At 44.3% G+C, this 14,611-nt stretch overlaps 1 protein-coding gene across 5 annotated transcripts in view; it reads left to right on the top strand.

Annotated features, from left to right (window-relative positions):
• TRMT9B (tRNA methyltransferase 9B (putative)) overlaps positions 1-12,935 on the top strand; it is a 40,388-nt gene extending 27,453 nt beyond the window's left edge. For all 5 annotated transcript variants that reach the window (XM_084877018.1, XM_084877014.1, XM_084877015.1 and 2 more), the window contains 3 exons: positions 405-559; positions 5,608-5,781; positions 9,621-12,935. In XM_084877018.1, the coding sequence (XP_084733144.1) occupies positions 406-559; positions 5,608-5,781; positions 9,621-10,657 (1,365 nt within the window). In that variant the 5' untranslated portion in view covers position 405 and the 3' untranslated portion in view covers positions 10,658-12,935. The remainder of the gene's footprint in view (positions 1-404; positions 560-5,607; positions 5,782-9,620) is intronic.
• The last annotated feature ends 1,676 nt before the right edge of the window (positions 12,936-14,611 follow it).

Below are 14,611 nucleotides of genomic sequence, written 5' to 3'. Positions count from 1 at the left end.
AACTGGTGCAGTTTTGAGTCTTTTTTTTTTTTTTTTTTTTTTTTTTTTTTTTTTTTTTACAGAGAGGAAGGGATAGGGATAGAGAATTAGAAACATCAATGAGAGAGAATCATCCATCAGCTGCCTCTTGCACACTTTCTACTGGGGATGTGCCCGCAACCAAGGTACATGCCCTTGACGGGAATCAAACCTGGGACCTTTTCGTCCACAGGCTGACGCTCTATCCACCAAGCCTCACCAGTTTCGGCCAGTTTTGAGACTTTGGACAGCTGTGGTGAAGGTTTTTCTCTTTGCAGCGTCTAGTAAAGTGTAAGATCAGCACAGCCTCGGCAGCTGTAGGTTCCCCGGTTTAGGACACGTGCCGTCTCTGACCGGCCTTTCTTGGGGCGGCCCTGTCTCCCCAGGATGGACCAGGAGGCGGCCCAGCTGGAGAAGCAGCACGTGCACCACGTGTATGAGAGCACCGCCCGCTACCTCAGCGACCTGCAGGGCAAAGCCTGGCCCCGCGTCCGCCAGTTCCTGCAGGACCAGGAGCCCGGCAGCCTCATCGCCGACATAGGTAACGGGGCCGCTGCGTGGTGAGAGGGCCCCATCGCGTCTTTCTTTCCCGAGTCCGTTCTCCTTGCCGTGCGAATCGGCAGTCTGAAATGGTGCCCGTGGCATGCCTGTAACCCAGCTCATTCCCTTTATTTTTTTTTTTAAGATGCTTTTATTGATTTCCGAGAGGAAGGGAGGAGAGAGAGAATCATTGGTCGGCTGCCTTCTGCACGCCCCACACTGCGGATCCAGCCAGCAACCCACGCATGTGCTCTGACGGGGAAAGGTCTAGGCCAGTGGTCGGCAAACCGCGGCTCTCGAGCCACATGCGGCTCTTTGGCCCCTTGAGTGTGGCTCTTCCACAAAATACCATGGCCTGGGCGAGTCTATGTTGAAGAAGTGGCGTTAGAAGAAGTCTAAGTTTTAAAAACTTGGCTCTCAAAAGAAATGTCACTCGTTGTACTGTTGATATTTGGTTCTGTGGACTAATGAGTTGACCGACCACTGGACGAGGCTCAACCACTGAGCCACACCCCACGGCAGCTCATTCACGTTATAGCAGAAATTCATACAATCAAGTCACAAAGTAGGAAACTTCCTCAAACTCACATGTAGACAGTGGCGATCTTTTCAGCATTTGAGGGCACATCCTCCAACCTCGGTTGACTAAATCAGGATTAAAATGACTGCTTGGGAAGCTGACTGTTGTAATTTTAGAGATGGTCACATGTGTACGTAGCGTGTTCAGGTAGCTCACCTCCATTGGCTCTCATGCCTTCCACAGAAGACCCAGAGATCACAAATTTCCTGTAACCTCTTATTAATCTCATGGATTTCTCCCCCTGAACTACTCTGTGGGCGTTTCATTTTTAGAGCCTGTCTTTAGATAGACCATGGCTTTGTAATCATGGCTTTGCTGGCAGATTTGGGCTAAGGATGTTTCTGCATTGAGTGGTAAACCACAGCCCGGTAGATCTAAGACTAAGGTCTGGGATCCCCATTTGAGGCTGCCCACCCGAATGTGCTTTCTACCAGCTGCATGAAGACTGCACCCGTGGCTTCCTAAGTCTGTATGTACACACTCTGCCTAATTTGGCATGCACTCTAAGCGCTAGGCAGAGAAACACGTGTACCTGGCCAGGGCTTTTGACTTGTTGAAGATGGTGTGAGCAGTGTGGAATTTGTGGGAGGAGTGAATGTCATGTAGAAATAGAGTCTTTGAAAATATCTCTACCATGTCAGTGTTTTGTTTTGTTTTTTTTAATAAATCTGGTTTCAGAAGATACAGTGACTTTGGAACTCTTACCATCCATAGTCTAAGCACAGTCCCAGGGCCTTAAAATCAGCTGGTAGGAAAAGGAGCTATTCAGCACATGGCTTTAGGACAGGGGTCCTCAAACTTTTTAAAGTGGGGGCCAGATCACGGTCCCTCAGAGAGCTGGAGGGCCGGACTATATGAACTACTAATTCCTACTGTAACACCTCGGCTGCACTCACTGCCCAAAAAACCTGGCGGGCCGGATCAGACTCCTCTGCGGGCCGCATGTGGCCCGCGGGCTGTAGTTTGAAGACCCCTGCTTTAGGACAACAGCATGCACACACGCTACTTTCTCATCCCTTCCATCAGAAATTCCAAAGTACCGATGGAAGTATAAGAAAATGAAATTATTAAAGAACTAGAGGACAACTAGACTATTTTAAAAGAACAAAATAAAAACGAATAAAAGGATAATTTAAAAAGATAAAATAGCCCTAGCCGGTTCGGCTCAGTGGATAGAGTGTCAGCCTGTGGACCAAAGGATCTTGGGTTCAATTCCGGTCAAGGGCACCCACCTCGGTTGCAGGCTCTTCCCCAGACCAGGAGGCAACGGATCAGTGTGTTTCTTTTATGTTGATATTTCTCTCTGTTTTCCCCTCTCTATTCCCCTCTCTCTAAAAATCAATGGGAAAATACCCTCAGGTTAGGATTTTAAAAATAAATAAATAAAATAAAAAATACTCTGAGGCAAAAGGCCTTTCTCTGTATGATATTTTTTTAAACCTCAGAAAGCATTTTAGAATATACAGTTGATTGTCATTTTCCACAGTAGTATTTATGTTCTATAGAGTTGCCAAGGACACTGGATTAGTAAATCCTGCGTTCTAACCCTCAGGGGAAGGACAGGACTCCGTTCCTGGGACCCTCTGGCCACATTTTTATCAACAGGTCAACACCTAACCTGGTTCCATGTGTGTTTCTGTTTATGATTGATTTGCTAACAGTGAGCTGACAGGCAACCACGCTATCTGACGCCTGAACAAAGCGTATTTTGTCTGTAAGGCCCGTCTCAGCCTTCCTGCGCCTAGAAACCGTAGGCAGCACTTGAGCAGGACGCTGAATTTTAAACAGGGAAGCCACCCCCCAACAGGGCATAAACGCACACAATGCGTGCAGTGCAGCATACAAAGTGGAGGGAAAGGGTGGCATGCAGACACTGGCCGGTCTCTCCTCAATCCTACGAAAGGTCAGCATCTAATGAGACGTTGCAGAGGACCCGGTGGCTGTGTCCCCGTGCTTGCTGCAGCATCACAGACCTTCTAATTTGTTTCCTGCACATTTACAATGGCGGGGGGACTGGGCTGGGCGGTGTTCTGGCTTTCCTCGTTAGGATAAAACCTTCCCCCTCTAGCATCCCCGCGCGTGCACTTAGGAAACGGATAAGCGCATCAGATCTGGGATCTCCACTGCCGTCCTTAAGCACGAATACCATTAGAGAGGGATGTGGGATGAGTCACGCTGGGAAGTTTTCAGGAGACGCTGAGATTTTTAAAAGGCTTCGGTTTCCTCATTATTACCAGTTGCTCCGGGAACACTTCCTTCTCGCAGTAATCATCTGTAAATCTGTTTTTATTCGTATTTTTGGAGTAATTTTCCTTTCATTTCTCTAAATGTAACCCCTGAGCCAATAAAAAATATATATATAAAAAAAAAACAAGATTAAAAAAAAAAAAAACACTCTTTGAAATCAGGATTTCAGTTTTAAAACACTCTGTGGATTATATTTTCCCCATGATTGCGCTTAAATATTGGATACTTTTTCTCACAAGCATTCTTAGGAACAGTGACCATGAGATCTGAAATATTTATAAGACTCCAACCATTTACATGGAAATACTAACATTGGAAATGTTATTTTTTTATTCATAAGCCATCCACTGTCTCACCTGGCATCAGCAAACCTTAATTATGCTTGTGGTGTCTCATGTAATTTTCAACAGCTCCTATCAAGGAGGAGTTATTTATAAAAAGTGTGATAGCTCTGCCGGCATGGCTCAGTGGTTGAGCATCAACCTATGAACCAGCAGCTCACCGTTCCATTCACGGTCAGGCCACACGCCCAGGTTGCAGGCTCGATCCTCAGTGGGGCATGCAGGTGGCAGTGATCAATGATTCTCTCTCATTATTGATGTTTCTCTCTCTCTCCCTCTCCCTTCTTCTCTGAAATCAATAAAAACTATATATTTTTTATTTTTTTTTATATATTTTATTGATTTTGTACAGAGAGGAAGGGAGAGAGATAGAGAGTTAGAAACATCGATGAGAGAGAGTCATCAATCAGCTGCCTCTTGCACACCCCCTACTGGGGATATGCCTGCAACCAAGGTACATGCCCTTGACCGGAATTGAACCCAGGTCCCTTCAGTCCCCAAGCTGACGCTCTATCCATTGAGCCAAACCGGTTTCGGCAATAAAAACTATATTTTTAAGCAGTATTTCAGAAGCTGCAAATTAATCATCTTTGAATAGTGGTTATATTTTAGAAAAATATGAAACAAAAATCTACAGGTAATTCCAGAAGGAACAAATCTCAGTTCTGTTGATATCTATATAATAAAAGCCTAAGTGAACGTTATGGTGGAAGGACTGACCAATAAGAGCTGCCCCCTGGTGGTCAGTGTGCTCCCACAGGGGGAGCAGCCTCTCAGCCAGAAGCTGGGCACACCACTGGTGAGTGCAGCAGTGGAGGTGGGAGCATCTCCTGCCTCCAAAGCAGCACTAAGGAGCAGCAAGCTCAGTGGTTAGGAGTGAGCAGGTGGGCAGTAAGGAGTGAGGGATCCTGGATTGCAAGGGGGATGTCCCCCAAGAGGTCCCTGACTACGAGAGGGCACAGGCCTGGCTGAGGAACCACTCCCCCACCCCCCAGCCCCAGTGTATGAATTTCATGCACCCGGCCTCTAGTCTTGAAATATTTCCAAAAAGGAATTAGATGACGTGTCTGTGCTGGAATATACCAGGTACCAGATTTGGAAGGCTTCGTTTCAGGATGGTGATTCATCTTCTTCCCTGTCATATCACCGAGATCTGATTGACCTGGGCTGTGTAAACGTTGAATGGCTTGGGTCTCTGCCATCAGAAAGTAAATGTCAAAAATGGTCTACTTAAGAAAAGGATAGTTCTTTCGTAGGTTGCATCCTGAGTCACATGAAACCGAGCACTGACGATAGGGTGGATGAAAAAGGGTTGAAATCTTTTTTTTTTTTCATTCTAATAAAAAAAATTTTCATTCCAATAAAATTTTTTGAAAAGCCCATTGTCTTTATAGCCATTTTAAAAGTTGTGGGCAGTGGTTTGTTTTATGTAACCAGTGAAGCTGTAAGACTGTCTAGAGAGAGAGCAGGAGAATGAAGGCCATAGCATATAGACCTGTACCTAATGAAATATGTATGTGAAGGCAGCTCTTGTAAAGGGACTGGACACTGCCCCGGGGAATGCTGGGGACTAATCATTCCTTAGCCACGGCCAGCTAACAGCTCTGCTAGCATGCTGCGCCCTGTGGACATTACCTCGCTAAATATTTAATAAGTATTATTTAGCTTTCCCAACCCCCTTTCCCTCTCCTATTCTATCTGAAACTACATAAGGGCTGTCTGAGGCTTTGCTTTTGCTCCTGTGTTTACCTTCACCCCATGCTGTATTCTGTCTCGGTTAGTTCATGTAAGGCTATTTCTCTTCTTGATATCAGACAGGCTCGCCGGCATTGTTTCCATTCTCCTCTAAGGACAGGGTGTAACACAGTGTTTCTCTTGCAGGTTGTGGGACTGGAAAGTACCTTCAAGTGAACAGCCAGGTGCACACCCTGGGCTGTGACTACTGCGGGCCGTTGGTAGAGATTGCCCGGAGTAGGGGATGTGAAGTCATGGTATGTGACAACCTTAACCTCCCCTTTAGGGATCAGGGCTTCGATGCCATCATCTCCATAGGAGGTAAGGCAGCCTGGGTCCACGGTCCCTCTTGGCCATGAGAATCATGTTGCGTGGCGGAGGCCATGCTTACAACCCAACACCCATTCTTGGTGGAAGGGTCTGTGTAGTTCATTTTAGCTAATTTTTAAAGACGTATCAACTGGTTGAATTATTTGACTGACCTCGAATGTGTTTATGGTGGGACGTATAATTATTACTTGAACTAGTTAAACGTTCACACTGTTATTTTATTCTTTTTGATGACTCACTCTCCTCTCTTTTGCTTATGAGTAAGGAAGTATTAGAGGAATTTTACTCGTTGGAAACAGCACTTGGTTAAATTGCAATGTAGCCAGATCTCCCAGCATGAAGTGGACATTTCAAAGTCCGATGACCTATTTTAGGCCATAAGTGTGCTCTTTATTAGCAGAATGTGGTAGGACGAATGCCACCTGGAAAGATGTGTCCTCCAATCTGCCACTTGCTGGTAGGCAGGTCCCGGGGGAAGGCAGCCCCACCTGGTCCCAGATTGCATTGTTTTTATAATGCCACTCAGCTCTCGCTGCCAGAGATCGCTCATAAATCTAGGGAGTTTGTTTCTCCTATCCTCCCAGGAAGTGTGCCCATAAATACACATGCCAAAACTTAAAAAAAAAAAAACCCTTTCCTGAAATTTACACAAGCTCATTTTACTCAAAACATGTATTCCTGAAACCTGATTGGCTAGTCATATTTAAATATGCTTAGGGCCCTTGCTGATCTCATGGCAAATTCTTTTGCAAAGCAAATTATTTGCTCCAAAACACTTTAAAAGTTAATCTATTTGAATATACTAAGCTTTATTAAAGCCAAGGGAACCTATATAAAATGGACTGACCTGATAGAAACTTGGCATAAAGTGGTTTGCTCTCTCCTGAAGTGGATGAGGAGTGGATTTATTCAACATTATATGGGGACTGTATCTTTCTATATTGCGGCCTGGATGCCCTAACCTTGGAACTAGTTAGGACCGGCAGGAAATGGTTGCCATAGAAACCTGCTCTGTAATAGCCCTGCTTCTTTGTAGTTGAAACTGTTAAGTGCAAAAATGGGGACATTTGTAAAGACCTAGGATCTGAGAGAGGTCAGAGGGGAGGGTTCCTTGCTCTTCGCTAGTTTATGTTAGTTTTAGGGTCTACAAGGTCACCTACCTCCAGGCCAGGTGCTGAGCCCCTGGCGTGGGCACGGCCAGTGGCCCGCTTCCAACTTCGGGGAAATGCTCCGTGCGCCCAGGGTCCAGGCCTCCTCTGCTTCCGCTGGAAGTCCATGCCTTGCCCCAGAGGAAGTGGAGCTTCCTGGCTGTCATCCTCTGATGGGAAGTGTTCCCTTAAGTGGAAACACAGCCTGTGCTTTGACCATGATGGGACCAGCCACCTTTTGTAAAAAATATTTTTTTTAATTATTTTTTAATTTTATTGATTTTCCACAGAAAGGAAGGGAGAGGGCTAGAGAGCTAGAAATGTTGATGAGAGAGAAACATCAACCAGCTGCCTCCCACACCCCCTCTACTGGGGATGTGCCCGCAACCAACGTACATGCCCTTGACCGGAATCGAACCCGGGACCCTTCAGTCCGCAGACCGACGCTCTATTCACTGAGCCAAACCGGTTTCGGCCCGGCCACCTTTCAGTGCACAGGATGACACCCAGCTGAGCCACACCGACCAGAGCACGATATGTTTTTTATAAAATGTGGCCGAATAACATGTTTATGATGAGACAAAGACAGTCCTGCTTGACTCTCACTAACTTTGCAGGGATTGAAAGTAAAAATGATGACCTAGAAGTTAACTTTTTAAAAAAAAAATATATATATATATATATATATATATATATATATATATATATATATATATATATATATTGGGTCGGCAGCTAAGTAATTGCGGATTTTTTAAAGAAAATCAAAGACAATTTTTTCATGGAACTAAATAACTTTATTCTTTAATGTATTGCCCATTTTGATCAATGACCTTTTGCCATCTTTCAGGCAGCATCATAATCCCATGTTCAAAAAACTTCTGTTTTTTATTAGCAAAAAACTGAATCAGGTACGATTTGACATCATCATCATTATTGAAATTTTTACCATTCAAGGAGTTTTGTAAAGATCGAAACAAAAAGTAATCAGATGGTGCAAGGTCAGGACTATATGGTGGATGTGGCAAAACATCCCAACCAAGCTCCATTAATTTTTTCCGAGTGACCAAAGATGTGTGTGGCCTTGCATTGTCATGATGGAATACAACACCTTTTCTATTTGTCAATTCGAGCCACTTTTCTTCAACTGCATTGTTTAATTTTGTTAGTTGTTCAATGTAGACATCAGAATTGATCGTTCGGTTGGGTGGTAAGAGTTCAAAGTAGACAATTCCTTTGTAATCCCACCAAACTGATAACAAAACCTTCTTTTGATGAATCTCAGCTTTTGATGTTGTTTGAGTTGGTTCACCTGGCCTGCTCCACGATCTTTTCCGCTTGATATTGTTGTAAACAACCCATTTTTCATCGCCAGTTATCAGTCGTTTTAAAAATGGATCATTTTCATTACGTTTCTTTAGCAAATCGCAGCTGCTAATGCGTTGCGTTAACTGTGATTCTTTCAGTTCGTGAGGAACCCATGTATCGAGTTTTTGAACATAGCCAAGTTGTTTTAAGTGATTTTCAATGCATGTATGTGATACATGAAGCTTCTCTGCAATCTCACGTGTTGTACTGTGACAGTCTGAATTGATTATTGCTTTGATTAGGGCGTCATCAACTTCAACTGGACGACCAGAGCGTCTTTCATCTTTGAGTGAAAAATCACCAGAACGAAATTTGGCAAACCAATTTTGACACTGCCGTTCTTTTAAGGCTTCGTCACCATAAACAGCACATAACTTTTTATGAGCTTGTGATGCGTTTTTCCCTTGCGGAAATAAAAAAGCAAAATATGACGAAAATGTTCCTTTTGATTTTCCATTTTTCAACGAACGCCAAACAAAAACTACAAAACAGATCAAAAAACTTTTTTTTACTGATTAACAGCTGAATAGCCAACTATCAAATACAAAATGTGTTTTACATTTGTACTACGTCTGCAAACCTAAAAATTCAACTGAAGCCATATGTGTGTGAAACCCGCAATTACTTAGTTGCCGACCCAATATATATATATATATATATATATATATATATATTCAACCATTCTATATAACATGAACATTCTTAAAAATTGTAAGCAATCATTTGGACTTGAGCTTGGCCGGCTATCTTTGCACTCTCTGAGTAGGAAAACATTTTAGCATTTTGCTCCACTCCTATTTGATGTATCAATCTTATTAACACTGAGTAGTGGTATTAATCCTTCAGAGCTTTAGAAGTACCAGCCATCCATCAAAGTAATAAATTACTTCACAGGACTCTAGTGGTAGCACTTACCTAACTTAGTGCTTCCTTGCAGATTAAATCAATTCACATTGCTCACCCTCTGGTTAACACAATTCATAGGATTTTGGAACTAGGAGAGATTTTACACATTATTCATTCGATGTGTCATAGATGAAGAAACTTCAAGTTAAATAATTTAAATAATTTCCATATAAGTTAAATAATTTTCCAAGATCAGTTGTCTACTAATTATAGGAGTCAAAGCTAGCAATTATGTCTCTCCCAAAGCCATGCCTATGCTATTTCTACCGTACGCCCCACCCTGTAGAAAATTCGGAGATTTGACTACATGCCAAAATGGCAGCGCTGTTCCATGGAACATGCTAACCCATACATGTGTACATGTATGTACGTACACGCTCCTTGAGACCTGGTTTCCTCCTTTTCCAGTGATACATCATTTCTCAACAAAACAGAGGAGAATCCGAGCGATAAAGGAAATGGCCCGCATGCTGGTGCCCGGAGGCCAGCTGATGATTTATGTGTGGGCGATGGAGCAGAAGCACCGGCGCTTCGAGAAGCAGGACGTGCTGGTGCCGTGGAACAGGGCCCTGTGCCCCCGGCTCCTGTCCGAGGGCAGCCCGCCGGGCCGGAGGAAGCCGGGTGGCCTCCCAGAGAGAAGCCACCCCTACCCGCCGCCTGGCACCAGCGGCTGCAGCTGCTCTGTCTGCTTCAGGGAGCGGCGGGACGCCAGGCGGTCCCACAGCGCCGACTACGAGCCTGGCAGGGCCAGGACGTGCTGTGCCAGTGTCTCCAAGGAGGCCGGGGCGGAGAACGGCTTCTACAACACGCTGGGAAGATCTTTTCGCTCCTGGTTCTGCTCCAGATCCCTGGATGAGTCCAGTTTGCAGAAGCAAGTGGAAAGAGGGAGATCCTTGAAAAACACAGACGGCTGGGCCTCCAGTACCGTCTCCATCCAGCCTGCCAGGCACATCAGCTTGGACAGGGATCCCCGAGAGCCATCGTCAGCAAGAGAGCAGAGCTCCGACGAGGACGTGTTTGTGGAAACGGCTCAGAAGCACTCGGAGTGGCTGCGAGCACCAGCCACGGGGGGACATCCCGGCGGAGACCCCCGAGGGGAAACGGGGAGAGATGCAGGCGGGGAGGGTCTGGGGGGCACCCATCCCACGGAGACGTGTGCGGCCGCGGGCATGATGGAAGAAGGGCAGCCTTCTGCTCGCAGGATGCTGAGAAGGGTTTCTACGCTGGATTCCACAGACTCCCTCCCCGACGACACCATCACCGTGGAAGGACAGCAGCCGGGCGCGCTGGACTCCGGGGCCTTTATGCGCTACTACCACGTGTTCCGGGAAGGCGAGCTGTGCGGGCTGCTGAGGGAGAACGTGTCCGAGCTGCACATCCTGAGCTCCGGGAACGACCACGGCAACTGGTGCATCATCGCCGAGAAGAAGGAGGCCTGTGGCTGACGAGATCAGCTCCGACAGCTCCTGGCCCTGGGACCTCACCGATGCTGGGATGGCTCCTTGAATGTGCATCCACTCCCATCCTTTTTAGCCCATGCATGCTCTGGTGTGTCGACACTGTGGAGTAGTCATCTTCTGAATCTTTCCATAAGCACAGAGCCTGGCAGCTGAAGCGTTTGGCGAAGGGTGTTTGTGGTTCCGTGTTGATGGAGGGGATCTGAAGTGAGCAGTGTGACGTGAGCTTCAATTCAGTTTGGGAGTTTTGTCCCCCTGAAAGATGAAATTATTAGGAGACTACATGTGTACAGTGTTTCAGTCTTGTAAACTGATTTTAAAAGATTCTGTTTGTAAGTATACCTTCCAAAAACGGCATTTTTATAAAGCTAGGGGGGTGATTCCTGTTTCTCAGAAGATGTCTTAGATCTGTGTGCCAGGTAACCGATAAGCCTGTCCCATTGCACAGATGGGAATCGAACCTGGTGATAAATTATTCTGTTGCCAAGGCAGTGTTTCAACTTAGAGTCTTCAGAGAGGTGAGAAACAGGAGAGAGAGGAAAGAAGTATTTCCGGACTTGTCAAAACGATAAGCAGTCTTGTATAAGCGAAGTGGATCAGTAGGTTATCAATGTCACGCAGATGTTCTTAAAGGGGCTCTTAGCACAGAGAGAGGTGGCTGTGGGTACTTGAAGTTGGTATTTTTCTGACCTTGTTGAGGCAGGAATATCCAGTTATGATAAGCCCAAGATTGACTAAGGAAGAGTTTTCACTAGAACTGTGGTTCCCACCATTTTTGGCCAGACCCCACCTAAACATCTCTAAAATCCTGATGCCCCCCCCCCCCCCGTGACATAAAATCCTTATTATTCAAAAAGTGAACTCCTATTCACATGGAGGAAGCCTAAAAAGAACATGAACTTGGTCTAAACAAGCTTCCAAAAAAAAAAGCATGGCACCCATGAAAGAGAAAAAGGAAAGAATGAAAGGATAGTTGAAATCCTGAGGAAGAAATCACTAAGAAACTGTTTAAAAAATAATAATATGAAGTGATATGAAGAAATAGCAAATAAAGTTTCAAAACATGATAGAAAACTGAAATGTATAAATATGTCACAATATATATTTAGATGCTGTGTAGGAGGCCCCTAGAACCATAAGGAATGCAAAAAATTCACTGTTAGTAACTCATTCTCCAACTGCCCCCCTGTGGGGCACGGGGCCCATGTTGGGAACCACTGACCTGGAATGATGGTCTCCTTCAGACTGAGTGGGTATTTAGGATGTGAGAATCGGCATTAAGCTCTCTTTGGCTCTCGGTATAAAAGACAGTTAAGAGAGAAGATATGTGGCATTGGTGGGAGATCAGGTGTGAACTTTTTTAAAAAATATATTTTATTGATTTTTTACAAAGAGGAAGAGAGTTAGAAACATCGATCAGCTGCCTCCTGCACACTCCCCCATAGGGATGTGCCTGCCACCAAGGTACATGCCCCTGACCGGAATCAAACCCGGGACCTTTCAGTCCGCAGGCTGACGCTCTATCCACTGAGCCAAGCCAGTTTTGGCGAGGTGTGAACTTCTAAAAATAATACCCAGGTATTTATCTTTTAGAAAGTGGCCATTTTGTTAGTTATATTAGACATTTAAGCGGCATCCAGTCCTATTCATTAAAGGTTGAATTCCTGCCACTGCACAGACAAGCCAGTAGATCGGGCATTGTGTGGTCACCGCCTCTGTTTAGACTTAACCAGGGGTCTGTTTAAATCCATGTCATGGACCCTGAAACATAGATCTAATATTAGGACGGAACTAGAGAGCTAAGAGAAGCAGGAATAAGTTGACCCAGGAATACAGCCTCAGATGGTTCCTTGATGAGGAGAGAATTGACACATAATTTTACAAGAGTCTTTATACTTTCTGGATCATTGTCATCCTGAATGCAAATCCGATTCTTGTTCTATTTTCCACTAAAATTAACTGAAACAGTAAAAGATTTCATTTGGTTTCATTTTTCCTTCAGTGGTTGTGCTCTGACTGAATAATGCTCCTTTCAAAGAAACTTAAAGAATGGTTTTTAATGCCTAGCTGAACATTATCCACATTTAGAACTCACTTGCTTTGAAATAAGACTGCGTCACCTCCTTTCTGGTTGGTGGGGTTGCGTGGTGGAAATGAGACATGGTTTGTATTGTTCAGTGCAGTTTGCATTATCGAGACAATAAAAACAGGCAAAGAAGTGGGATATAAATTAGAAATTAATTTAGTGTCATCCTTTTCTTTTTTTTTAAAATACATTTGTATTGATTTCAGAGAAGAAGGGAGATAGAAACATCAATAAAGAGAATCATTGATCGGCTGCCTCCTGCATGTCCCACACTGGGGATTGAGCCCAAAACCCAGGCATGTGCCATGACTGGGAATCGAACCATGACCTCCTGGTTCACAGGTCAACACTCAACCACTGAGTTTCTAAAATTAGGACATTAAGCCATGAGTATAAGTGGTTTTATTGGTAGGAAGGAAAGATTCTTGGAGTCAGAGAAGTTCTTAAAATTAGAGCTTGATGGCCTTTTTTTTTGCGAGTGGGTTTTTCCTCTCTTTGAAGCCTGTTGTCAGATGTATTTTTAATCCCAGTCCTGCTGTGAGAAGTCAGTCGGAAGTCTTTCTGGGGTCAGCCTGCCACTTACATAAAACTCATTAGGCTGCTCCAGAAAGCTTTTCCCTAACCCGTAGGAGCAGCCACACACACACACACACACACACACACACACACACATTTTTGTAGAGAATGGTTCTTTAGAATGGTTTTTGATAAAGACATATTTTCACATAATTTTGACAGGGCTGTAAATGAAAAGCCATTAATAATAGCAATCTTACACTCTTCGTGTGCTGAGCACAGAATTCTATGTATTCAGACCTTATTTTGTAAGCAAATATTTAATTTCATGGTTGATAATGTCTCTTTGGTATATTCATGTAAAAAGCATTCTTAAATCTAACTTTTGCCTTTGGATATACATTGAGTGGCCAGATTATTATGATCTCTGAATGCATAATAATCTGGCCACTCAGTGTATATCCTATATAATAAAAGGCTAATATGCACATTGTCCCCTTGATCAGAAGTTTGACCAGCAGACAGGCCAGCCAACTGCCCATGTCCCCTCCCCCTGGCCAGGCTGGCCGGACCCTATCCATGCACAAATTCATGCACTGGGCCTCTAATTAAATATATATATATATATATATATATATATATATATATATATACACACACACACACACACACACACACACACACACACACTGAGTGGCCAGATTATTATGCATTTAGAGATCATAATATCTGGCCACTCAGTGTATATCCAAATATATCATATATATATCAATTGAAAAGCCTAATGTAATGTAAGTATGTTGATCAGTTCAAAGTCTTGCTCATCTTTAAAATTGTTCTCCAAAGGAAATACAAGTCATAGGTGAGCTTAAACACACAGATTATTTGTGAATGTTCAGTCTGCCGTAACTTGCTCGATTACAGATTTTTCTGCTTTACATGAAATGATTTAAAAGCTCAGACACCATTATTAATACTGGTCCAATAGTGTTCCCACTCCTTCTCATCACTGCGGAGTCCCCCCATCAGAAGTAGAGGGATTATTGGGGGTGTTTCTGAAAACCTTTGCTGGTGTATTGATGCCTCACGGGCTTATTTGCAGAAATCCACATAAATAGTCAAATGATTCGGGGAAAGTGCATTCACGTAGACAGAGGATGAGATCAGAATAACATTCTGGTGGGAACCGTGCAAAAGGCCTACCCAGATTATTTCTGAGTTGTCACTGCGGTGATGAAATGACACCAGCATGTTGCAGTAACCAGCAGGCCGTCTAACAGAGGGGGCGTCGTGCTGGCCCTCCTTTCTCCTCATTCATCCTTACGCAGTACGCTGTGTCA

The sequence above is a fragment of the Pipistrellus hanaki genome (assembly GCF_964339955.1).
Source record: "Pipistrellus hanaki genome assembly, chromosome: 3".
Lineage (NCBI taxonomy): Eukaryota > Metazoa > Chordata > Mammalia > Chiroptera > Vespertilionidae > Pipistrellus > Pipistrellus hanaki.
This window is presented reverse-complemented; position numbering and strand designations above follow the sequence as displayed.